The sequence below is a fragment of the Tasmannia lanceolata genome, unplaced genomic scaffold, assembly GCF_043159265.1.
Source record: "Tasmannia lanceolata isolate RefF3 unplaced genomic scaffold, GAP_Taslan_0.1 ptg000023l, whole genome shotgun sequence".
In the NCBI taxonomy this organism is placed as follows: domain Eukaryota; kingdom Viridiplantae; phylum Streptophyta; class Magnoliopsida; order Canellales; family Winteraceae; genus Tasmannia; species Tasmannia lanceolata.
In genome coordinates this window covers 3,844,465-3,870,647 of record NW_027518700.1, presented here as the reverse complement: position 1 = coordinate 3,870,647, position 26,183 = coordinate 3,844,465, and the positions used below count along the sequence as shown (strand labels likewise).

Genomic DNA, 26,183 nt, shown 5'->3' with positions numbered 1-26,183 from the left:
AAAATCAATTTGGGTTGGGTTGGGTTAGCCAAGCCGGGTTGAAACTCGGGTTGGGTTGGGGGTTGAAGTTTTTGGGTTGGGTTGGGTTGGCCTCAACCCGACCCGAGTTGCACCCCTATTGAGGATTAGATGAGTTAAATTGTGAACAGGTATAATCTGGATCAAGGGATTATGCACAATGAATTTCAACCGTGACAACTCAAACGGTTATGAGTGATCCAGACCATAGGTTGACGATAGATCGCGACTCAACAATCATAAGATGTAAGACGAGTAAATCATATCAATTACCAGTGCATGTATCAGTTTAAGAAGAAATGAAACATAACCATCTTAGACCTTCCCAAGGGAATTGCATAATAAACCATCACCCTAGTTCTAATTCCACAAATTGCCACATGGCACATCCAACACCACCAATTTGGCCAAAAACAGTGGTAGCAGGTGATGCAGATTGTAGGCCAAATAAGAGGCATCTTTGCCCATTAGTACTTCTAAATATTTACTTCCATGTTATTTTAGTTCATAGGATTTTTATTTACAGGTTTTATTTATTTCCTCTCTTCTATTTCTCTTCTAGGTTCTCCTAGATTTTTATTTTATTTCATGACTAGCAGTTAAACAATGTTTATTTTAATAAATTTGAGCCTCATAAAAAACACACTATAAAAACTAAAACATGGAAATAAAAATCCTAGAAAATAAAATAACATGAAAATAAATATTTAAAAGTCCTAATGGAAAAGAGGCTTCTTATTGGACCTACAATCTGCATCAGCAGGCCTATCCAAATGTCCTAGAAATCAGAAGCTGATGAAAATAATATAGCCAACTAAGCCAAACATTCAACAAGTAAAAATAAGATCAATCAAGATGCAAGTAGTAATTTCAGCTGATAATCATATCAAGAAGCCATTTTTTCTGTTATGTAACACCTGAGAGCACACGAAAGTAACATAGCCCACCACTTCGTAGGGAGTAACACCCAACGTGTGACATGGTAGCAGATTAGCAAATCTACATCTCCGAGCACCATACAATGTACAGTGATGATGTTGGGTCCAAATTTTTTTGGACCAGTTAGTATATTTCTAGCCATGAAAAGCAATTTTTCTGTAAGATGATAAAGAAACTGTCAGGGATTGAGCCTCTGGCTCAATGGTCAAGGTTTTGCTCTTTAAGCTGGAGGACGGAGGTCGAACCCCAGCTTACCTATCAAAACAAAAAGGATGATAAAGAGACAGGAAGTATTCCAAACAAAGGATGTTTTTTAATGACATTCAAAGCCTGATGTCCGTGGCAGCAATTCAACAGCGAAAGAAAACCATCCATAGTGTTGTAAACTTGTAATATCTAAGTTGTAAAACTAGGAAAGAATAACAATACCACCTACTAAAGACCAAATCCACAACTTTAAACAGATAATGAGCCATAAACTATATATGTTCTCTTGAAACAATGTATACTTTCTCCACGGTTCCAACTTCAAGCTCGCCTGAAAGTTTTAGCTGCTCACTGACTCTCTAAAGATATCAGTTGCTCCTGGTTCTGATGATGATGCTGAAAGAGAATATATCTCCAACAGATATAGATAGACCAGAGTCATAACCCTTCTCAGAGTAGCATAGATATGATGTGTTTCCTCCCTTGACTCAGGTTCACGTTACGCTCCAAAGACTGTTCCAGATAATGCTATACTCACCTCAACCATACAATCAAACAGGGCATTACTTACTCTTCTTTGAAACATCCCACCACTATCCCTTTCTGCCAGGCCGGGAAGTTCTGCACATGCTGATAAAAACAAACGGGATTAGAATTCCTTGGGCTGCATATGAACATTTAGGGGCCATTTGGATACATGGATTCGATAATCCTGGATTTTATGAGCTAAAACCTAGATTTTACAATCCTGAAAATGTACAATCCAGGTCTTAGATTGTAATCCTGGATTATAAAAACCAGGCATCCAAACGGCCCTTTAATTTTTTTTATCAAAACACCAGTCACAGTTTTGAAAATGTTAGAACGTGAGAGAAAACTACATGTTTATCATGTTCCCTAATTCGCTAAATGGTAAACTAATACTACTCTTTTAGACAATGATCAGAATCATAGTGAGATTGCACCCCTCATTTTAAATCATCCTAAAATAGATTACAAGTAACCTTAACAAAGAATTAAAATTGAGTTTGCCGAGCCAGGGAGTTTAACAAGGGCAGTCATGCCAAGTATGGTTGCAACATCTCAACAGAGCCAAACATACCCTCTCTCTCTCTCTCTCTCTCTCTCTCTCTCTCTCTCTCTCTCTCTTTCCTGAGGGTGCCCTCATATAGCTTATATGAGGTGGCTCTCACAAAACATAAGGGCCCCACATTGTAAGGATGATCCGAAGCATTCATTTGAAAGGCCCCATCATAGATAGGGTGTGTAAAAAAAATCAGCTCCATTGGATCATCCTAACCCCTCCAAAAGTGGGGGCAAAAATGGATAGACACGTTTTGTCCACAAATCTGCCCATTTTTGCCCCCACTTTTGGAGGGGTTAGGATGATCCAATGGAGCTGAATTTTTGTACACAACCTATCTATGATGGGATGTTTCAAATGAATGATTCAGATCATCCTAACAATGTGGGCCCCTTATGTTTTGTAAGAGCCACCTCATATAAGCTTATATGAGGGCACCCTCGGGAACTCTATTCTCATATATATATATATATATATATATATATATATATATATATATATATATATGAGGAAACTGTTGGTGCGCTTAAGCTCACCAAACTTTTGGTGAGCTTAAGCGCCCCAATCACATGGGGGCCCACTTTGTTAGGTGATCCAAAGCATTCATTTTAAAGTCCCTTACATGGATAGGGGGTGTACCAAAAATCAGCTCCTTAGGATCATCCTAACCCCTCCATTTGTGGAGGACAAAAATGGACAGACACAAATCTGCCCATTTTTGTCCTCCACAAATGAAGGGGTTAGGATGATCCTATGGAGCTGATTTTTGGTACACCCCCTATCTATCATAAGGCCTTTAAAATGAATGCTTTGGATCACCTAACAAAGTGGGCCCCCATGTGATTGGGGAGCTTAAGCGCACCATAGGTTTGGTGCGCTTAAGCTCACCAACAGTTTTCTCTCTCTCTCTCTCTCTCTCTCTCTCTCTCTATATATATATATATATATATATATACACACTACCATATTTTGATAATGGTACTACTCATGTGAATGAATGTTCATAGCATCTTGAGTATTGTAACACCCGTGAAAAGCCAATATAAAAAAGTGTAAAATAAACTGGGTAGAGGGAAAAAAAATATGGTCGTGTGGATATCAGTTCCCTATATGAAATTTGAGCTCTGATTGGGTGATAAAAAGAACATAAATGTTGGTGACAGATAAAATTCAAGCTAGTGGTGGTTGGCTATGGTTGCTCTTGCAGGCAACCAAATCAGTGTTGAGCCAACCAACTCAGTGTTGAGCCCAGTTACACTCCTTGAACAATGATATCCTATTGTCCATAAATTGTTTCAATATCCACTGAGAATAGAAAACTTCCATAAATTGATAATATATTATTAAAATTTGGCTTGAAATTATTGTTCAATAAAAGGTAAGTGTATGTTAAATTTATAGTCATAAAAAGGTAGCATTTTAAAGGTCAAACATTAAACATAAATAAGAACTAAGTTTTGCAAGGGAAATATTTCTGTCCCATGGTGGGTTACCCTCTGTATTTTGATATTTTCCACTGGTGGTAGTGATGAGACCTCCCTGGCATGATACAGGGTGCCTTTCAGTCATAGGTTCCGTCAAATCCCACAAAGGGTGTGACCAGAGAATCCGAATTTGAACTCTTGCAGAGCACCATAACAGGCTTCATTTTATGAATGGTTGAGAATTTGAGATTGATACCAGGTCACATTGACTAGATCATTAATCGTTCATTTTTATGAAGACTTCAGTACACAAAAACATGCGAGAACTTTATGGTTAATGTTGATAATTAGCAATGTTGAAAATTAATAGTTCTAAATCTAAACAATAGGAATAATATTATAATATGCCTCCAATGGTAACCAATAATATTTTGAGAAAACATTTTAGCAAGAAAATTTAAATTTATTTTAGTTTTATCGAGTGACCATTTTTCTATTTGTCAGCATTCAAATTATTGTATAGGCACCATCGTGTTGATATATTGAAAAGCCGAACAATATCAGCCTATACAATATAACTGATGGTTAACTAACAAAGTTTATCTATTAAACCCTTCTTAGTGTTTTAAGTTAAGCGGAAGGCGGTGAAAGAGGGAGGGGAGATGATGTCTTATAAGATCAATTCCATATTCTATATGATGATTTTATAGAGTTTTGAGATTTTAGGGAATTTTTTCCTAGGATAGAAGTTTCATTCAAGCATGAAAATGATTTATATCTTACGAAATAACACTATTATTATATGCTTCAGGGGCGCTATCCCCAATCTTGACAGCAGCAGTAAAAGTGGGCCCGAAGTTAATTGTATTAGGAATAAACATGGGATAGAATTCAAGAAATAAATATGACACATTATTTTCTTATTTTTTATTAATTAATTTGTTTTAATATTTTTATTTAAAAATTCAGAAAATTTGTGAGGCTTATGCCTCATGCTGCCTCAAGAAGAAAAATGTCTTCCCTTATACCTCGGAGTCTAAAAACACTGATCACAACTGACAACCCATTCAACATTTTCCTGGATGTTAACTGTAGAGAGCTACATAGATAGACATACCTATTTCAGGGGCAGGTGCCTGCAATGCTCCAAAGACCATCCATGCTCCAACAGGAATTTAACATTTAAAGGTCTGCTACGGTGTAGGGCGTACTCAATAGCAGCAGGTGGAAGGCCAATCACCACAACAGATTCTTGACAACCTCAAATGCATAGATATAAGAATCAGTCAAACTTCCCAGAACGGAAAACTAATCAAAATTTTGTTATAAGCATGGTTTTAAATTTCATCTGAAATCTTCGGTTGGGACCGAACCCGAAATTTCGGACGATTTTTTTTTTTTTTTTAAATATAGTATTATTCCGAAATTTCAACCGAAATTTGGGAATTAATAAAATAATACTTTTTTTATTACCGGATTTCGGCCGAAATTTCAGGATTTTGGCTGAAATTTTGGTTTTGTAACAAAATTTAAATCCATGGTTATAAGAACCCAAAAGTGCATGGAAAAATAATGACTCGGGTGTAGAAGCATGCGACTTACCATCTATACTCTGATGCAAAAAGGTTTCACACGATAAACCGGCCCGACCACAGAGACTGTGCTTGATTGTGCTCCGGCAGTGGAGCAGACTGTTGATTTCCTCGTTGGAGCTGCTGTTGTTGCTCCTTATAAAGCTTCAGATGCTCAAGAAGCTGATAATTTGGCCAACTATTCGGGGTTTCCACTTGGGCCTGAACAGTAGGAACTTGTTTTCCAGGAAAAGGGAAGCTCACGATACCATTAGCTGAGCTATTGCCATTACCAGTCAGATTGGGGTAAATGGGTCCCATGTGATTAAGGGAATTGTTTAGTTCTGTGCCTTTGTTTGACGTGAATTGATATCCATCCAGCCAGCTATAATCATCAACTGGTGCATGGTCATTGTTCAAAGCCAAACCAGGAACGGAGTCATTTAATTGTTTAGGAGGAATGGGACTAAAACCAGGTGGAGGTCCAAAGTGTCTAACGGGCCTGCTCACTGGATTTCTTCTTGAATTTGTTGGCACACCTGCTGGTTTCATGGTTGGACCATCGGCATTTGCTCCTGCCGGCATTATGGAATCAAGTTTGGATGGTATCACAGCTTCTGAAACTCCCATCTGACTAGATAACAAAGTGCCTGTAATGGGGTTGGTATTTAGTGAAAAGGGTAGTGAAAATGCAGGAGCCTGGGAAACACCCAACCCTGCTTTTAACCCAGCATTGTCTACAAACCCATTTCCAGTAATGCTCAAGTTCTTCAATCCATCAAGCAAAATGGCTTGATGCTCTGAAACCCACTTCGAAGTGCTAGGATTAATGTGTTGAAGAGGCTCAGAGATACCATTAGCGAATGAAGCAAGTGCTCGTGAACTGGTATTTACGGTAGCTGCTTGCAGCTGAGTAGTATTCAGAGGGGTGGAAAGAGCCGGAGTAAAACTTTCCCAATTACCTTTAGAATAATTCTCAACAGGCTCAAGGAGATCATGAGAAAGTGACTTAGGAGCACTCAAATCGGCATGTTTTTCAACAATTGTAGGCTTGAAAACAATCACCTCATCCTCTTCCTCTTCTTCCGCAGAAAACAACCGTGCATTAAGTTGCAAAACTCCCAAATTTCTTGGTTTCTCAACTGGCATTCCTTGTATTACACCGTTTGATTGGGAGATATCTACAGAGGCCGTAATAATAGGCAAGTCATCCTCCGATGTCTGACGCTCAACGCCTACAGAATATCTCTTCAGTTTCTGGTCAAAATATATAACCTGCTGATCCACCCGAACCACATTCATAAGAACCTTCCCAGTAGCTAGAATCCTTTGAACACGAGCTCTTTTCTCCTTGTTGCTGCCATCTCCGAATGAAGGCTTCCTCGAAAAGTCCAAAATTAGTTGTGCGGGGAGAAGAGGTGAAAATCCCCTCAACTCAAAGTCTTCCCATAATGCAAGGCGGTTGCCAGTTTCCCCTTCGTCATACCTACTCATGTCTGAGAAGCAGGTTTCGTCTTCATCACCTTCAATGGACACAAATCCAGTCGAAATGAGCTTGTTCAAAAAACTTACACACTGGTTCCAAAAGAACGATCTAGCAGTGGCTTGTTTCCCCTTAATATCGCTGCCAGCTGCAATATCTGGACGACAAGCTAACCACTCTGTGAAAACCAGAATAGTAGGTAACAGAGAGCTTGACAAGACATCCCGTAATTGTAAGCATCTCTTGAGGATATGGCCCACAAATTCAAAGGCAGAAGTAAATGCATTCTGAAGAAGAACTGAATGCTGCAAGATCTCAGCATATGACTGGCCTTCAGATTCTCGGTTCACATTATGGACCATGAATATGAGAATGGTGATGAGCCTAACAGTAAAAAGTCCATTTTCAGCGGCATCTGAACCAAAATTCAACTCTTCTTCAGGCCCAGAAGAAAGAAGATCTTGCAGATCACTTATGACCAAGGAAAAAATTTCTCCAAAGGTTTCCAAGCTGTGTTAGGACACAAGTGAGACAGGGTGTTAATTCTTAAAGGTTATTTATGAATGAAAAGCTAAAAACACATTTTAATAAAAAGAAATACCTTGTCCGTGTGAAAAGAATGCCATTTAGTCGAACAAATCGAATACAGAAAGCTTTGTAAGTCTCAGGGACTGTGGATACTCTTTCTTTAATGGGAGTGCCTTCTGCTTTAACATCTTTAGCTAAAAGCCTTGTTTCCCCTCTCCCTCTTTCTCTACCAGTCTTTCGCACAGGCGGCGTCTTGACTGGAGCAATTTTGGCATCCATAGATAGCTGGGTGTAACTCTGATGATTCTGTATGACAGAAACAAATAAATACAGTTGTATCAGAGAATAGAAGAATTCCGGTGCAGATGCACGAGTCAGATGTAAGCAAAATATGAAGACAAATATAACTTGTCCTCATACTTCCATAACATATAAAAACAGATCAACGGATTAAAGAAAATGATAGCAAAAGAAAATAACAGGACCAACAGACATTTAAAATTTAGATCAACCAACAAAAGCAGCCTCCAAATTCTAGAATCAAATTAACCAAGGAAAGCATGGAGGTCAGAAGAATCATTCAAAAAAAAACATGGAGGTAAGAAGAAGAGAGAGAGAGAGAGAGAGAGAGAGAGAGAGAGAGAGAGAGAGAGAGATTGATCCAAATGCAAAACTGCAACCAAACATGACTTAAACAACTGCATCAAGTCTAGAGAATCTAAAAGAAAGCTGTGAAACAGAATACAAGACAATGCAGAATGATTTCTTCTTTTTTACTATGTCAGCGCAATAGTATCAAAATGGTGTCATGACCCACGAGAGGAACTAGCACTTCTGACAGGCAGAGACCAAGAAAAGCTTCAAAATGGTAGCCCATAGTTAGAAGAGTTCTCACAAATTTCCCCAAATAAATAGAGAACATGTAGAATCAGTAGTTTATATTGGCATGAACAGTTAAATAACTTTTTCCTAATATTGTATATTTCAAAAACTAACTCATAAACTGACTGAAAAGGTTCGACCAAAGTGAGTCCCATCCATGCTAGTAATCTCAAAGATCACACATCATGAAAGCATAAACCATGGGCATTAGTACTATCAGAATAGTTTGGGAGGCATAATAAAATACCTTCTCAAATGCAATAATCAAGTTGTCCCTTGCTGTTGAGAAGGGGCTATCTACTGCCAAACTCCGAAAATACCGGTAAACAACAATTAAATCATTTCCTGAATAAGACGCCATTATTGCAAGCTGAAGAAAAGAAACATTTGTCCATCTCAAAGATTAGTTCAAGAATAAAATATTGGCAAATGGAAAGCTGAGAGGAGAAAAGACATAATAACCATGAGTTCCAAGATGAAAAATTAAAGTAACATCAACCGTGACATAGAGAGAGGGAGAGAGACCTGATGATGGGGATTCCCACTTGAAGGCCAAAGAGAAGCAGACTGTATGTAGTAACTTGATGCAGCAGCATAATCACGAGCGACAGAGTCCCCCTCCCCATATAATCCTTTGTAACGAGCAAGGTCACCCAAGTATATCAGGCAGCGATGACAGGACACCAACCCTTTTCTCATCTCAGCAGATTTCTTCCCATCTTTTGACAGAGTAATTTCATTCTCAGGACCATCAGAAAAGTAACCCAGAGGGAGCCCATACTTCGCCCGGATTTTCTGAATCAAATCGTGATAAAAGCCAGTTGCTTCTGAAAGGAATGCTCTAAAAACAGAAAGGATTTTTTTTATTCTATCAGGACGTGCAGCACCTTTCCCACCAGTAGATGCCGGAGTCGAATTGATGTGCGCTCTAAACTCCTCAATTCGCCTGTAGTGTAGCTGCCACAGAGCATACTCTATTTCATGTAATTCAGAAAAATGATGATCCTCAAGTATGATGGCTTCATAGTTCTCTCGCATTTGTGACCATGCATTGGGATCTGAAGGAATTTTAGACTGGGCTGCCTTCCTAAGTCCATTTTCCAACTCAATATTCTGTAGGAAAGGGAAATAGTACGCAATAGTTAGTCATAAGTTACTAGTCAGAAAAAAAAGGTAGTCATAAGTAGACACGTGAAATGGAATTGTAAAGGCAAATGTCTCATAATAATCTACAAAAAAGGAGCATTAACCAACTCAAACATGAAGTATATCCTTCTTTTTTTATGAATGTTATGAAGTACATCCTTCTTATTGCTGAGATATCAACAGCAATTATTTCGAGTCTCCACTCCGGAGTTTTAACAGTCCAGTATCTACATAAACATGGTTTATTATTTATTGGCAACCCTTGACCTCAACCCCAACCCATCATGAAATTCATAATTGCAGCAAACTTCCCTATAACTGTATATTATCAATTTGAACGGGATTTTGAGCTGGACGGTTCAGTTCCACAGACACTTCTTTGATCGTGTGTTGGATATGTTGATTCTTTCATGACTAGATTGCGCTTTGTTTTCATTAAAAGGGATAAGGATAGAAACATGCCGATTTAGAAGTCTGAGGGGTTATTCCCCCAAAAAAAAACCCCACCCATCCACACACACACACACACACACACACACACACACATTCACCCACACAAAGGTGTGTTGGGCACCAGCCCCACAAAGTCATTGCCTTGCGCTGGTCGAATTGCTTCGATAAAATTTAATTGTCGGCTATTTAGGCGGTCATGAGAGGATCATTGTCGATCATTGGGCCATGTGCCTTGTCATGGGTGAGAGAATGTGGGTCATTTGCTTCTTCAATCTATCTTCATGCAGGACATCTAAACCTTCATCTTCAGGTTGTTTTGGGTGACTTAGGTTCTCCTCGGTACATTGCTGACCTTTTCGATTATTGGTCCTTCGGGTCGAGGCCTACCAGAGGTAGAACTCTCTGATGGTTGTTTCTCTTTGCCTTGATGTGGCTAGTTTGGAAGGAAAGAAACATGAGGGCTTCAAACAGTGCCTCGAGAGGTTTGCATTTTCTTTTTTTTTCTTTTCTTTTTTTGGGAATGGCAAGGGGTTTGCTTTATTCAACAACATATTTTCTCTACTATGGGTTCAGTGGGTAGTTTTTTTTCCAATCTTCCGGAAAGCTTTTGAGAACTCTATCTGTTGCTACTAGGACTTAATTAGGGTGAGCAAGCTTTCGGTGGATCAACTGCCCTCAGCTTATCTCCTCTCCCCACGCCCCGGGGGTTGAGCTTAGGAAGTATCTGTCTAGTTCGAATAGGTGGCCTCCTTTTCAATGCAGAGTAAGATTCAGTTGAGCTTAATCTGGCCCAAAGGGTGAGGCAGATTATTATGATCCAGAGATCATGGCTCTACTCTGTGATTAAACTCATGGATCAAAACCCTAGTTGAATTCACCTCCGGGGTATGCATGTTTGGGGCATTCCTTGCCAATTGAATACATTTGTTGGCACCAAGAAAAGGATCCTCGCCTCTAGCCAAAATATGGAGCATTCCGGCTCCTCGGTTGAGAGGATCCTTGGCAACTGTGAGAGGATCCTTGGCCCATTCCATGCCAATTGAATACATTTGTTGGCACCAAGAAAAGGATCCTCGCCTCTAGCCAAAATATGGCGCATTCCGGCTCCTCGGTTGAGAGGATCCTTGGCAACTGTGAGAGGATCCTTGCCAAGGATCCTCTCACAGTTGATCACCAACGCAATCATCACACGAGAGTCAGTTGACCATATGTTCCTGCTTTGTTGGTCGGCTAGAGAGGTATGGTGCAAAGTTATTAGCAGATTCGGCATAATATGGGTTTTCTCGTCCAGTCTCATCGATCTTTTAGAGTGTTGGCTCTTTGCCCCAGGGCAGAAGAAGGGTAAGATCCTACAAAAAGTGGCCCTCTTAGCCACTATCTGGGCATGGTAGGAAAGAAACTCACGGGTATTCAAGGGCTTCATAAAAGGATCGCAATTCATCTATACAAAAATGATAGCCCTAACCATAATGTTGGCTAAGACTTAAGATTCTTCCGAGCTTTAGGTTTGTCTCAGGCTCTCAGCCTACAACCTATGGCATGGATGGAGATAGATTTGAAATAGCAGCAAGAAGGTGGAGACTCCTACTCAAGGCGGGAATCACCCGGCCTGGGGATGAAAAAACTCAACTCTGATGGGTCTAGCTTGGGCAATCCTGCCCAGCTGGAGTAGGTGGTCTCCTCAGAGATGACCTCGGGTCCATGAGGTGGGCATTTTTGAGACCCATGGGGATCATGGATTCTAAAGAGAAAAGGGTTAGGTTACAATAACAGGGTAGTTTGTGCGTGGGTTTTCATAGAAATTTTTAAGAGTCGGAGTCTACTAGTTTTCTTGAGCTTATTTTTTGAAAGGCTTATAAATTTTAATTGATTTTGACACCTCTGTATTCTTTTTCTTTTACTATTTTGGGTTCTTATCATAAGAGGAAAATGGTGTTTTTTTAGGCTCTTGCGTGTCTTATAGTTGGTTTTCACATTTGGACAGGTGGGCCTCAAGGTGCTTTTCATTGTGAAATCCTTCTTTTCATCCTTCATGGGAGTAGGAGAGGGCGGTTTCTGTAGGAGGATGTGGAACTCTGCCATCCCCTTTACAATTTATTGCTTTGTTTGGACCAAGGTTTCAGGTTTCGGTTTCTGTATAAGCAACACTTCATACCTTATTGAAAAGGTGTTGGACACGCTCCCGTGCCGAAGGAGCAGATATGTTATCCATCATGACAGTCATCATCAAATGTGTCACCAGTGCTTCGTGAGAAACACAGCTTCCGTGTTGAGTTCTTCTATTTGCAACTTCAAACCTGCAAAAAAATCATATGCATTAGGAAAGAGACACAGAATGAGGCCCAGAAAAAAAAATTGAATGATATGGCCAAGAAAAAATGAAAAACAAAATTGCACAAAAAATGGAACATAAGATCATAAGACAATAAGTGCACAGCATTAAGCCCAAACATAACTAATGTTGCACGAATGGAGAAAATTGTATCAATAAATCATAGCATGGTTGGAAAAATCAGCTCACTACATGGAACTGATCCTTTTACCATGATTCTACAATCAACCTGCACCAAATTCAACCAATAGCTGGCCAAAACTGGATCCAGCACACTCGCAATCTGTGACCTGATAGAATTTTTTTCTTTTAAAAAACAACAGTGAAAAATGATTATTTAGCCAATTAAATACTTTAAAAAGGCACTGACACGCTCGGACACATCTAAGGAAAGACCTGAGAATGATTTAACAACGAGAATTTTCCCTAGGGTTTCTTGTCAATTATAAGGATTGTATCAGATTTTGCTTGAAAAGCTACACCAACCCTGGGAAAAGCTACAAGATTTAGAAGGATAAATGTAGAAGTAATTGTATGATCCAAGGTGTCTATGAACAGTGGGATTCTTCAAAGAGATCAGGCCCAAAACTGAAAATTGGTGCAACTGTATATCAAACTCAGATTAAATCCAATATTTTGACAACAAAGCTTCCCAAAATCTCATATCAAACCAGTCAGAAGTGTGTAACACTTTAATTTTAATAATTAACGATTATTAATAAACAAAGATGTCACATTACTTCAAGGGAAAAATATTGCTCCCAGACATCCCCTTTTTTAATGGGTATCCATTGACTATGGGGGCGCAGTTCGTGAGCTAGAGCTTAGCCTGAGCTAGAGCTCAGAAATACACCATCTCCATGTTCTTTGACTCATCCAACCCATTCATTCTATAGGACCTCACGTAGATAGGGTGATCGTAAGAAACCATCTCCATACCATAATCCTAACCATTCGATCTATAGAAGCCCATTTTCTAGCCATCCATTTTAAACCTCCACAAATCATAACCCTAACCATAACCTATAATCCTAACCATAACCAGAAATCATAATCCTAATCATAACCTATAGAATGAATGGGTTGGATAAGTCAAACAACTATAGGATATATGGTTTGTGAGCTCTAGCTCAGGCTGAGCTCTAGCTCAGGCTGAGCTCTAGCTCACAAACCATATATCCATTGACTATATCTCATTGGAGAAGCACACCAACCCTCCAGTGGTGTAAAAATTTTGGCAAATAAACATATTCCCTGATAAACATTTTGTGTGTGTCAACAAAAAAACGCATGTTTACTTAATAGTATGGAACATTTTGGCAGATAAACTAATATAAAATTATATTATTTTCTTTTTTGAGTGGTTTGGCGGGTGGGGGTAACAGAAGGCTGAAAATGCCTATCACAAAATCATTCCCCTTGGTTATCTCGGGCATCTGGAAAGAATCAAATACTTGAAAATTTTCAAATACCAATGTAATAGGTTAAGAAAGTAATGAAAAGAGAAGAGTGGAGTTTCTTTAGGTAAATAAACACATGGCTAGACTAATGTGCCCAGGGACCATTTGAAAGCAAGCAGATCTTAATATTCTTGGCAAGCTAAGGGTAGGTGGACGCTAAAAGTATGCTGGCAATGGGGAACTTCTACAGATTGTCTGACAATGGGGAACTTCTAAAGATTGTCTGAAAACAGTTCTACTAGCCCAACATGGGCGCATCAGGACAAGCTCGCAGCGTTGAAGTTGAGGTTATTAGAAGGAAATAGCATCAGGCTCCTATTGATCTTTTTGCACGCAAGGAGTTGGATCGAAGAAAATTTTTCATCATAAAAAAGATGGATATAGAAGGAATGCCCTCCTCCACTGCTACTAAATTGTCCACTTTCAAGAAATTGAACATACGTACATCGGCTAGTCTGGAGATCAGCAGAGCATCTCATCAAATACATCAGTAAAACGATGAAGTTGGCACAATATATGCAATGATTGAGCAAGAAATTAGACCAACTGCTCCAAACATCAAAAGCATGTGGCATTGCTAATAGAAACTAATGGTGCACTTTTCGTGTCCTATGCATGGAGAAGGTAAACATCAAACCCTTGCCACTGCATAAAACACCGGGCATTTATGATTATGTGAGAGAACTTTCAGGTTTCAACTCCAAGAAGCTGCCAACCAATTACCCAAACAAATAGCAACCTACGGACTCCCATCATTGGCGAGAAGAAAAGGCACCAAATAAAGTAAAACCCACACAGATAGATATTCACGAAACAAAATAAACTAGCCTAAGAATTTTTTTTGGAATTTTAAGAATAAAAGGGATCATAATCAACACAAACTTAGTGAACCAATTACCCTAACAAATAGCAAACCAATTACCCTAACAAGTAGCCAACCAATTACCCTAACAAATATCACCCTATGACTCTCACCCTTAGCGAAAAGAAAAGGCCCCAAATAGAGTACAACCCTCAAAGATGGATATTCACCAGACAAAATAAACTATCCTAACAAATTTCTTCGGGATTTTACGAATAAAGGGATCATAATCAACACAACCTATCCCAACAGAACCTAGAGATCTAAGAGAAGCAAGGGCGAGTGGCAAACCATGACCTAAAAATCAGCATCGTTCCCTGTAACAAGAATCAAGACAGTAGTGATCGAAAGAAGTACAAAAACCAGTCTTCGATAAACATCAAACCCTTGTCGCAGCATACAATTTATTAAAACAAAAAACACCTAACAACCTTCAACTCTAAGAAGCTGCCAACCAATTAAACCCTAACAGAGCACCCTATGGACTCTCATCCTTAGCGAGAAGAAAAAAGAACCAAATAGAGTAGAACCCAGAGAGATAGATATCCACCAAACAAAATAAACTAGCCTAACAAAGTTCTTCAGGATTTTAAGATTAAAAGGGATGATAATCAACGCAACCTATCCCAACAGAACCTTGAGATCTACGAGAAGCAAGGGCGAGTCACAAACCATGACCTAAAAATCAACATCAATCCCTGTAACAAGGAACAAGACAGTAGCAATCGGATAGAAGTACAAAAACCAGTCTTCAACACGAATTAATCGGTGACCCTTTTACCCTAAATCCCAACTATGTCAAACAACCGACCTACGTAATCGTACAAGACAAAATACTCCATAATAAGAGCAAAAGTCAACCATACCAAGAGTTCCTTAGTTAGAAACCCTAAATCCTCCATGACAAGACCAGATATCAACCATACCAAGGGTTCCTTCCTTAGAAACCCTAAATCCCCCATGATGAGACCATAAATCAACCATACCAAGGGCTCCTTCCTTAGATACCCTAGATCCTCCATGACAAGACCAGATATCAACCATACCAAGGGTTCCTTCCTTAGAGACCCTAAATCCCCCATGATGAAACCATAAATCAACCATAACAATGATTCCTTCGTTAGAAACCCTAAATCCTCCATGATAATACCAGAAATCAACCATACCAAGGGTTTCTTCGTTAGAAACCCTAAATCTCCTATGATAAGACCAGAAATCAACCATACCAAAGATTCCTTAATTAGAAACCCTAAATCCTTCGTGATAAGACCATAAATCAACCATACCAAGGGTTCCTTCATTAGAAACCCTAAATCCCCCATGATAAGACCAGAAATCAATCCTTGTTAGAAGTCCTAAATCCCCCATGATAATACCATAAATCAAACATACCAAAGATTTCTTCGTTAGAAACCCTAAATCCTCTATGATAAGACCAGAAATCAACCATAGCAAAGATTCCTTCATTAGAAACCCTAAATCTTCCATCTCGAATCAAAAGATAAAACCCTAAATCCAATAATCAGAAAATCACCACCTTCTTCACAATCGCTATCCTCATCATCATCAAAAACAAAAACAAAAAAAAAACGATTTGCACAAATTAAAACCATGAAACCATACCAAAATCCAACCAGATTTCAACAAATCAACCCTAAAATCATGAAATAAAACCTAATTTTTATGGATTAAGAAACACATAAAACGTACCTAATTTTAGGGCAAGGGCAAGAAGAGATTGGAAAGAGAAAAAAATAAAGATAAAAGAAAGCGATGAAACGCTTCTTCTTCCCTTGTGCTTCGCTCGCCTGCTGTCAAACAATAAGATGATATAAAAGAAAGAAAAAAAGACCCCCCCCCCCTCTTTATATATACACCCCAATATAAGAAAACAACTCTCTTTGCCTCATCATTTTAGTCTCCTCTTTATATACAAACACTTAAAAAAAAACAGGATTGAGATAAAAATAAGAGAGAAACTCTCTTTACGCGGTTCTTTAACGGAGCACCGTTTATGTTAGTTTTCTGTTGGCTAATTCCGTTTCTTTGTCTGCTCCCGTTTAACGGGTTTTGTTTCTTTGAAAGGTCCGAGTCCAAGTCAGACCCGGTGACTCGGTTCCGGGTTGGGTGTTGGTGTTTGATTTCAATGTCTGAGAAAACGAACATGAAAACCGGGTCGACGGACTGGTCCTATGGTTGACAAGAAATTTTATGGAATGTTTGGATGTATGTAAAAAAAAATCCATGAAAATTGAATTTTCCACAAAATAAAATTTTCATTACGTTCGACACCCTGGAATTATTTTCCATGAGATGTTATTTTCCATATAATTTGTTTCCATAATTCTTTTCCTATATACAACTAGGGGTGCAACTTGGGTCGGGTCGGGTCAGGTTGAGCTTTTGCTAAAAAATGAATTAGAATCAACTTGACCCCGACCCGATTTTAAGGTAAAAGCTGAACCCGAATTCCCAAAAATCAACCCAAGTTGCACCCCTAATACAAAGTCCTCCTTAAAGAGGGAATTTGCTAGGCAATTTTGCAAAAAGGCATTCCACGGCTCAATTTCTGTGGGAAAGAACAGCCACATAGGCTTACTTTTTAGCAAATTTTGTCTTATTTATATAACGTATATGAGGTGGTTGTTCTCTTCTACAAAAGAAAAAAACTTTTATTATTTTTCAAGTAAAGTTGTAAACCTACTAGACCGTGGAATTATTTTCCATATAATTTGTTTCCATAATTATTTTCATATATTCAAACACCTTCTTGGGAATTGATTTGCTAGGCAATTTCGCGGGAAGGCATTTCACGGCTCGTTTTTTGCAAGAGAGAGCAGCCACGTAGACTCACTTTTTAGCAAATTTTTGTCTTATTCATTTAAGACGTATGAGGTGGTTGTTCCCTTTTGCAAAAGTGAGTTGCGGAATGGCGAAATTGCCTAGCAAATTTCCTTAAGAAACCTCAATTATGCTTGAATTAGGTAGGCAATCACCATAAGATTCAGTCCTAACGTATGGGTCCCACCATTACGAACATCTGTGCGATTGGGACTGTTGATCTCGATATGGGTTCATGGTGCCGAACATCCATATTAAGCTCTCCCTTATCAAATGTGAATATTCTTGGGAACTTTGATCCCACCGGTACGAAGATCACAATACATTGATAAGTTTCTCGGCTTCATGTGTGTACCAAAACAACGAACAAGACATTCTCGTGAATCTATTGATAAGCTCACCCAGGCACTAGAAAGAAAAACTTCTTAGAAGAGAGGTAGTCCAAATGGAAAGATGTTTGTAGGGGTGGGACGCTAATGATTGTCAAAGAAAGATTGTCAAAAAAAACTTATTCGGGAGTATAAAGACTGTCATAGAAAGTTCTCGTTTGAGGTGGAGCGTAACACCGAGAAGTGCAGAATAATCTAAGATGGCGGTAAAACCGAGTTCTATCCAATTCAACAGCGACAAGTGTAATAACCGACCCTACCATAAAGGGTCGATTATTTTAAGATGTCTAATGGTAGCCTCGGATCCTATGATCAATGGTTAGATCTTGAGGATCTTATTTATCCATGATCAAAGGCCTTTATTAAATCTAGGAATTTCTAGGTTATGTACAAAAGATTTCCTAGAAAATATTTCCTTAAATGCGTTTTTTTTTCAAAACACCCTAATGGGTGGTCAAAATTCCATAAAGGGAAAGTGGACCACACATGTGATCTTACTAGAATGTTTAATTTAAATTAAGGCAACTTTTATTTGAAATCTGTAAAGGAGGGAATATAAATATAGCAAGATCTAAATTTAATCTTCAGTAATTTAGAAAGACAATAAATCAGTTCTAAATTAGGAGGGGAAAAAGGGAAGTAAAATTCAAAATTTAGGAGAGAGGGAATATAGATTTGGACGCCCAACACACCCTCTCTCTCTCTCTCCCACTCCCTCTTCCTCTATATCATCGCCCAAGTTGTGTTCTTCCTTTCTCCCCTCACACACACATCAACAGTCGTAAGAAAGATAAAGAGAAGCGGAGAAAAGTGAAGACAAGACGTGAACCTTGGTCTCCTTGTTTCAAACACATTCCAAGTAAGTATATGATACTTTTAATAGATTGATTTCTCAACAGTGGAAGCCCACTAAATTTTAAGTAAATAAAAAAATGATAATAGAGATTCACTATTCAACAGTTAGTGTGTTTATCAAATGAAATTTATTATTTGTTTGTATGGTTTTGATTTCAAATAGTTGAGTGATCATATGTTAATCGAATAAAACCTTTATATGTTTATTTATTTTTCCAACAGTTGAAGGGTCACAAAAGACATTTTTTTTGTATGATCAAATTAGATCTATGGGTTCGATTTTCTCAACAGTATGTGGACCCATTTATTTAGGATAGAGTCTATTGATAAAAATAAAATTAAAAAAAAAAAAAAAAAAAAAAAATTTGTATATGCAAAGGATTTTTACATAAAACCTAGACCCAAAAGTACATATACATGTTATTAGTGTTTTGAATTTAATAACATATAAATATAAAATTTCGAATGAAATATTGACCAATCAGTATATATATATATATACATAGTATTTTGATTCGTCCCAAAACGGGACAGCATCATAGTGTTTCCGTGTGTATGTTTTTGTCCCAAAAGGGGACAGCAACATAATGGTTTGTAGTGTGTGCTTTGTGTCCCAAAACGGGACAGCAAAATGGTATTTATTGTGCGTATTTTCTGCCCAAAAACAGGGCAGTAATAGAGTCTTTCATGACCGTATTTTAATGCCCAAAACTGGGCAGCAATATAAGGTTTTGAATGTATAGAATTATGGCCAAAACTAGACAGCAGTTAAGTGTTCTAAATGTGTGCTTTTGATGCCCCAAACAAGGCAGAACCGTAGTGAAATATGTGCAATTTCGCTCGAACAGGGCAGCAACTTTGTGTGCGGTGCCAAATCAAATAATTTTCACACAAGTTAAATTATTACATCAATACCTTAAATTAATTAAGTACTCATTGCATAAATAAGCTGAGAAATATATATATATATATATATATATATGTAAATATGTAAATAAATAAATAAAATTCTAACATCCGAGTAAGACGTAATTAATTTGAAAGACAAACATAGTAGTAGGAAGAAAATGGTTAACGTTGTTGATATGAAATTTATGCAGGGCGTCTTTCTCATTTATTTCTAGAGACTTCGGATTTGTCTCTTAAAAACTTCCTCACACCGTCGGTTGGAAAAGGCAGGTGATAGCTAAACTTTGCTCGTATGGTTTTCAAGTTATACAACAAGAATGGTGAAGTATCTAATTCTTTATGTTTTCTAAACTAGTCTATGATAAATGAAATTTTGTCTCTTGTATTCTAATGGAATCTGATTTCTAATAAAGATTTATCAGTTTAATTGTATTTGTCAAATACATGAAGCAGTTTGGAAATATAAGAAATATCCAAAGAGGAAATGGGAAAGGGTGATGGGAAACCTTGAGTTATCCCCGTAATAAAAGTTATACAACTTGGGAGAACCGCGCAACTCCCAGTTGATGTCGGAATCCTACGGAGACCAAGAGTCCCTAGGCGGTGTGATCTATCGTAATAAGTCCCCACGGAATCGACCGTGTTGGCAAGGGCAACAAGCAAGTGGGAGCTGGAGTGCCCTGGGTTTAAATGATATTGTTATGATAAGAATGTGGTAAATTTATAATTGTTCTAAATATTCTCTTTCAGTTATTAGTACATCTGATCATCATAAATGACTTTTCTATTCAGTTGCTGAAGATTTTGGTAAATTATTATTTTAAAAAAAATTCATATTGTCTTATCTATAATATGGATCTTGAAATGTTGTTTTAAATTGAATTCTCCTACTGGTTCAGTTTCTATCATCCTGCTGACTCTATTTTCTCCCAGGGCTAGAGAATTCTAATGAGGGTGCGTTTGCGCACGAGGACATCTAGGAGCATAGGATGGTGGGAGCAAATAATTAAGGAAGACGATACCCTTCGTCAACGCCTTTGATTTTATTTTAGATTGACTAGTTCGAGACTTTACTTCATTGAATAAATTGGTTTTAAATTCAAGTTATTGTAAGGAGATATTTTGAAATGGAATAAGAATGGCAGTTGTTTAAGTTTCATAGATGGTTTGTTTTAAAAAAAAAAAAAATTTGTGAGTATTTTGACTGATGTTTGCTTGTAGCGATCCGGTCACGGGAATCGGGTCGTTACAACAAGTTTGATGGAAATGATAGTTTTACCCACGTCATTGAGGGTGGTGGACATTCTAGTTAAGGCATTGAGGGAAAAGGATGGGAAGATGGAGAATATGACGGATGTTGAGTGGAAAGACACCATGTAGAAGGCAGTCAGCATGATTCGACCATGTCTAGCAAGTAACGTTATATTTAACATTATAGAAGAAAAAGAAGTGCCTAATTATGGAAGAAGTTAGAAAACTATGCGTGACAAAAAGCTTGGCCAATCGATTGTGTATGAAGCGACAATTGTACGGGCTGAAGATGCAAAGGCGGAAATCTTCTGGAACACATTACGATGTCCAATGGGATGGTGGATCGGCTCCACAAGGTCGATGAAAACTTGAGGAAGAGGACAGTGCCTTTTTGCTTCTTACTCCGCTTCCATATTCGTATCGACTTTAACGTATAGTAAGGAAACAGTAGAGTTGGAGGAAGTCACGATGTCGCTTTTATCAAATGAGATGCGGAAGAAGCATGCTCTTGACTGGAGTCAAGAGTACGGATTGGTTGTTCATGGCGCGAATCAAATAGGAAGGTCGCTTGACATGGGATCAGGAAAAGCCAAGTCAAGATCCGGGGCCGGTGGAAAGGGCGTGCAATGTTACTCTTGCAAGGAATATGGTCACATTAAGCGGGATTGTCCGAAGCGAGCTGATCAAGTGAACGATAGTGCTACGGATACGGTGTTGGCGGTAATGAATTAGCAGAGCAAAGAGGTTGGGATCAAGTGAGCGATAGTGCTACGGATAAGGTGTTGGTGGTAATGAATTAGCAGAGCGAAGATGTTTGAGACGTTCTCATGGTCTCCTCAAGTGATACACACTTCTCATGATGAGTGGATTTTAGAATCATGGTCCTCTATTCGTGTGTGTGCTCTAGGAGGGAATATTTTGACAGTTATAGGAGACAGGGACATGTGTAGTGTCCTTAGGTGACGGGTCTACTCGTGACGTCATGGGAGTTGGAACGGTGAAGATCAAGTTGTTCAATGTTGTGGTTCGTACTCTCGATGGCATGGCACATGTCAAAAGATGCGAAAGAATCTAGCGTCACTCGGCCGGTTGGACTTCGGTGGGTGCAGGTTTTCAGCTGCAAGTGGAGCCATGAAATTCATACGCGGATGTATAGCTCTAATGAACAAAGAGAAGTGCGTGTGTATTAGGGGGGTTATATTGTCTGGTCGGGGACACGGTCCTAGTGTTCCGTAGATCTTGATGGCAAGCTGGAAACAGGGTAATGGTGTGCACACACGTATGGTATGTCTCGTAGTTGGTGCAGAGACAAGTTTTCAAGTTGCAGACAATGGTGAGAATGTGGCAATATCTGCGTTGAGGATGATGGATCAAGATCCCTCCCTAAAGTTGACTGGGTGAGTCAACAAGTTGGCAGCTACACACGTGTTAGAGGAATTAGGTCAAGCAAGAAGTTGCTTGAAGCATTACACCCAAGGTATCTAATTTGGAATACCAAGTTTGTTGCCTCCAGCCCCTATATATAGAGATACACTAGGGTTTTAATAGGTTAATGGGCTCTAGCCCAAATAGGCCCACTACACCGGTCCATTATCTTATTGGACTTATATTAGAACATAATAGGGTTATATATTATATACCCAACAATCTCCTCCTATGTTCTACATATAGCACAATCCAATAGATAGTTAATGTGATGTCCAAACAAAATTATTGAATCATCCATATCATCATATCAATAAAGATCTGTAATCCAACTGAAAACAAGAATACTTTAAAGAATAACCAAGAGTTTTAGAAATATCTAAACTCAAACATAAGCAGTTTCACATGTAGGTGAACTAGTTAATCAATTGAAAAGAAAATAATAGTTCTTACTGCTCTATAAGGATTCACTCATCAAGTAAGTCATCCTCATCAGGATCCAAATTGAGACAATCTCCTCCATTTTCGAAAATTCCTGTAAGTTACCAAATATGAATTTCATTAAAAAATGAATCCAATCATTTGTGTATTTTACTAAAAGTATCTAGTTCTACCTGAAGAACTTAGTACAATTTCATAATGGCTGAAAAAATTAATATCAATATCAATAAGCATCAATGTCAAATTTCAATCGAGAACAAGACCTAAACAGTTTCTTTTACAAAGAATCATTCCATGTTTCCATTTGGAATGTTACAAGCATCATATCCAAATTGAGTTAAGCTATATCATCAAGTTCGGAATGAAACAACATTCCCAAGAAGGACATGTCATCAAATGTAGAATGACATAAAGACAACTGTAAACATCATTGAAACATATCAAGTGCTTATCTTGGCCAAGATAGGGAGATTCAAAAAATTCTAAATAACATGAATGTAGGTTAAGACATGTCTACACAGTCTTTAATCCTATCTCCCCCACAGTTTTGAAGATTCGATCTTTGTTCAGTCCCTTCATAAGAGCATCGGCCATATTATCCTTCGATCTCACATCAACCAAAGTGATAATACATTGTCTTATAAGATACATGATGCATCAGAATATCCTTCCAGGATAAGAGGATGGCCATTATAACATAGAGCATATCCTTGAGTACCTTTAAGAGCTTTAAGGTATCTCATCATCCTCATAAGAGCATCACAGTGCTCATGGCCAGGATTACTAGTGAAACGACTCAGCATGCCAACTGTAAAGGCTATGTCTGGCCTAGTGCAACTCATAGCATACATGAAACTACCAATCAGTTTAGAATAATCTAACCTATTCACATTGTCTCCTTCTTTAGAGATCAGCTTTTTGGTATAATCAAATGGTGTCTCAATCGGTTAACACTCACTGTATCCCCATGTAGAAAGTAGTTTTCAATATAATGGGCTTGGCTAAGAGTAATCCCTTGCCGTTCAAAACTTACTTTCATACCAAGAATGATGTCAACCACACCAAGAGCTTTCATGTAGAATTCTTTAGCCAAAGTGGATTTTACATCACTCACTACAGAGATATCGGAACCAAGAATCAACATATCGTCTACATACAGGCAAATAATCGCAACCTTATTCGACACGGAACGAAAGTAAAAGCATTTATCTGAGTAACTGGTCTGAAAACCAAAGCTCTTTACTACCTTGTCAAAATTTTGATACCACAATTTAGGTGCTTGTTTAAGACCATACAAAGATTTGTGTAACTTACAAACTTTGTTCTCGAAACCTTCCATGACAAACCCTTCAGGTTGGTTCATGTAGATTTCCTCTGTGAGGTCTCCATTAAGGAAAGTCGTTTTTACATCAATTTGATGCACAACATACTTTTCAATAGAAGTCAAAGCAAGAAGAATTATTATCGTTGCCAGATGACAGATCAGTGAGTAAACATCAAAGTAGTCTATCTCACTTACTTGAGTATAGCCCTTAGCTACTAAACGTGTTTTATACCGAACTATGGATCTGCCAGGATTAAGTTTCTTCTTCAAAATCCACTTACAGCCCACAGTCTTAGCCCTTTTGGCAAATCGACTAGCTGTCAAGTTTGATTTGTAACAGATGGCTCATTTCATCATCAATGGCTTATGCCCACAACAAAGAGTCCTTAGATCTCATCGCTTCCTTATAGGTTGATGGATCATTCTCTACATGATAGGTCACAAAGTCCTCACCAAAGTTCTTGGGTACTCTATCTCTTGTAGAAACTCTTAAAGATTCTGATTCAGAAATCAGTGTAGGACGGGTGTAAAAAATATTCTGTTCAAACTCTACATGCGATTCTGTAACCATCTCAGTATCGCCAGGTATGGTCAAACCATGATCTCTGAGAAATTTATTCTCAAAGAATACTGCATCTCTAGATTTTATAACCATGTTGGTAGATAGATCCAAAAATCGATCAGCAGCCCTATCTTTTGCACCACCTAGATAAACACAAGTGTTGGTTCTAGGTCCTACCTTAGGTCTCCTAGGGTCTTATATCCTCACGAAGCAATACAGCCCCAAGTTAGCAGCAAATTATTGCTGTCTAACCATCTCCAAGTTATGTCTGGCTCAATTCTCATCTTCGATTCGAATGAATCATTTGAGATCATCCGGTCCCACTCGCACCTTTTTTCTATGCACTTCAGTTTTAAAAGAATGCCATTGATATTCATCAACTTCTTCAGTCGAGTAAACAAAAGTACTCAAAACGGGGTAAAAACAATTAAGATATTTTAGACCAAATTGAGTCTTTCGCTTCCATGAATTAAACTCAAATCCACCAAACAACTGAAGTTTAATCTTCTCAATTGGAATAGTATTGTTATCCAGTTTGATCTTCTCAATTGGAATAGTATTGTTATCCATCCCATAATTGAGATGAAATAAAAGTTGGAAAGATTGCACCTGTTTGGCGAATCGCGAGAACCGAATCCGAGAACCAAAGCCGATAACCAAAGGCTACAATATAAAGACACTAAGGTCGAATAGTTATGGCTCCTATATCAGATGATCAGTATAAGACACCAAGAACTCCCAACCGTTCAATTTATGAGAGTTTCCTGATAAACCACTTCCACCAAATATAGAGAGGAATAGATGGCTTGCTCCTTGCAATGGTGGAACATGATTTGGAGAGTAATCCGCCCACACAAATTTCGTCCGTTGAAAAAGAAGACGAAGTTTCTGGAGGCTCCGCCCAAAACTATTTCCTTCTATTCTCCTCCACCAAAATTCAATTCTAGGCCACCACGATTTCGCCCAAAAATCCAAGCACGGCAGAACGAGTACAAAAGTGGTTTTCCGACACCGGTTACTCAGAAAGCTTATTGTTTCAGTTGGTATCAAAAACAGGGTTTCAAAAAATTGCAGCTCAAAAAAATTGAAATCGGCACTGAACTCGGTCCAAATTTTCACCAACCGAGAGAGAGTGCATGCTTTTGGGATGCCAAGATGCAACCGGTGAGGGGCTGGCAATATCAATATCAAGCGATGGATCCCAGATCAATTCCGTGGCTTTCTTCTACGAGACAGAAACAACCATGAATTCCAATCTGTGGATGGATGGTTCTTTTTCCAACAAGGGTTTAATCCCAACCAAGAATTCCAACGATGCAAGGAATAAAAAAAAACAGACCTCCTCTTTTCAAGAGAGGCAGACGTTTCTGTTGGTGTTCTACTAATTCATGGTGGCCTTGCTGCAATTGAGTCTCTTGCCCCAGCGTGCCTCCATGTTGGTTAAAGATACCACAAGAGTGAAGAAACCCACACGCAAGAAAAGGTAACGTCCTTTTTATTTTATTTTAAGAGGCAGACGATCCTAAAACGAGATGGGTTTTTTCAGAAAATCCCGTTAGAGGGGTAAACGAAATAGAGTCGGTGGGAAGGCAAAAGGCATAAACTGAATTGAAAACTAAGGTTTTGGAAACCCTATGATATAAAGGCTCTCTTCTCACACACGAGGTGCGCGGCAAGAGATTGGGAGCGGCAGGAGGTGTGTCAACCACCTCTTGGGCTAAAGAGAGAAGGAGAGAAGGTAGAGAAATAGAAAAGGGAGAGAGGGAAGTAGAAAGAGGGTTTATTCGGTTCTTCTCT

At 38.6% G+C, this 26,183-nt stretch overlaps 1 protein-coding gene across 8 annotated transcripts; it reads right to left on the bottom strand.

Moving 5' to 3' along the window:
• Positions 1-1,248: 1,248 nt before the first annotated feature.
• LOC143856072 (nonsense-mediated mRNA decay factor SMG7-like) lies at positions 1,249-26,183 on the bottom strand. Of its 8 annotated transcripts, none has more exons than XM_077366116.1 (10): positions 25,726-26,183; positions 25,489-25,611; positions 22,513-22,594; positions 11,891-12,032; positions 8,662-9,249; positions 8,384-8,506; positions 7,328-7,560; positions 5,275-7,236; positions 4,790-4,932; positions 1,249-1,794 (listed from the first exon to the last, which is right to left on the bottom strand). In XM_077366116.1, the coding sequence occupies exons 4-8, from the start codon at positions 11,960-11,962 to the stop codon at positions 5,301-5,303; spliced, it is 2,952 nt and encodes a 983-aa protein (XP_077222231.1). In that variant the 5' UTR covers positions 11,963-12,032; positions 22,513-22,594; positions 25,489-25,611; positions 25,726-26,183; the 3' UTR covers positions 1,249-1,794; positions 4,790-4,932; positions 5,275-5,300. The 8 variants fall into 8 exon arrangements, with proteins under 8 accessions (XP_077222231.1, XP_077222228.1, XP_077222227.1 ...); XM_077366113.1 differs by having other exon boundaries at positions 25,510-25,611; XM_077366112.1 differs by having other exon boundaries at positions 25,489-26,183.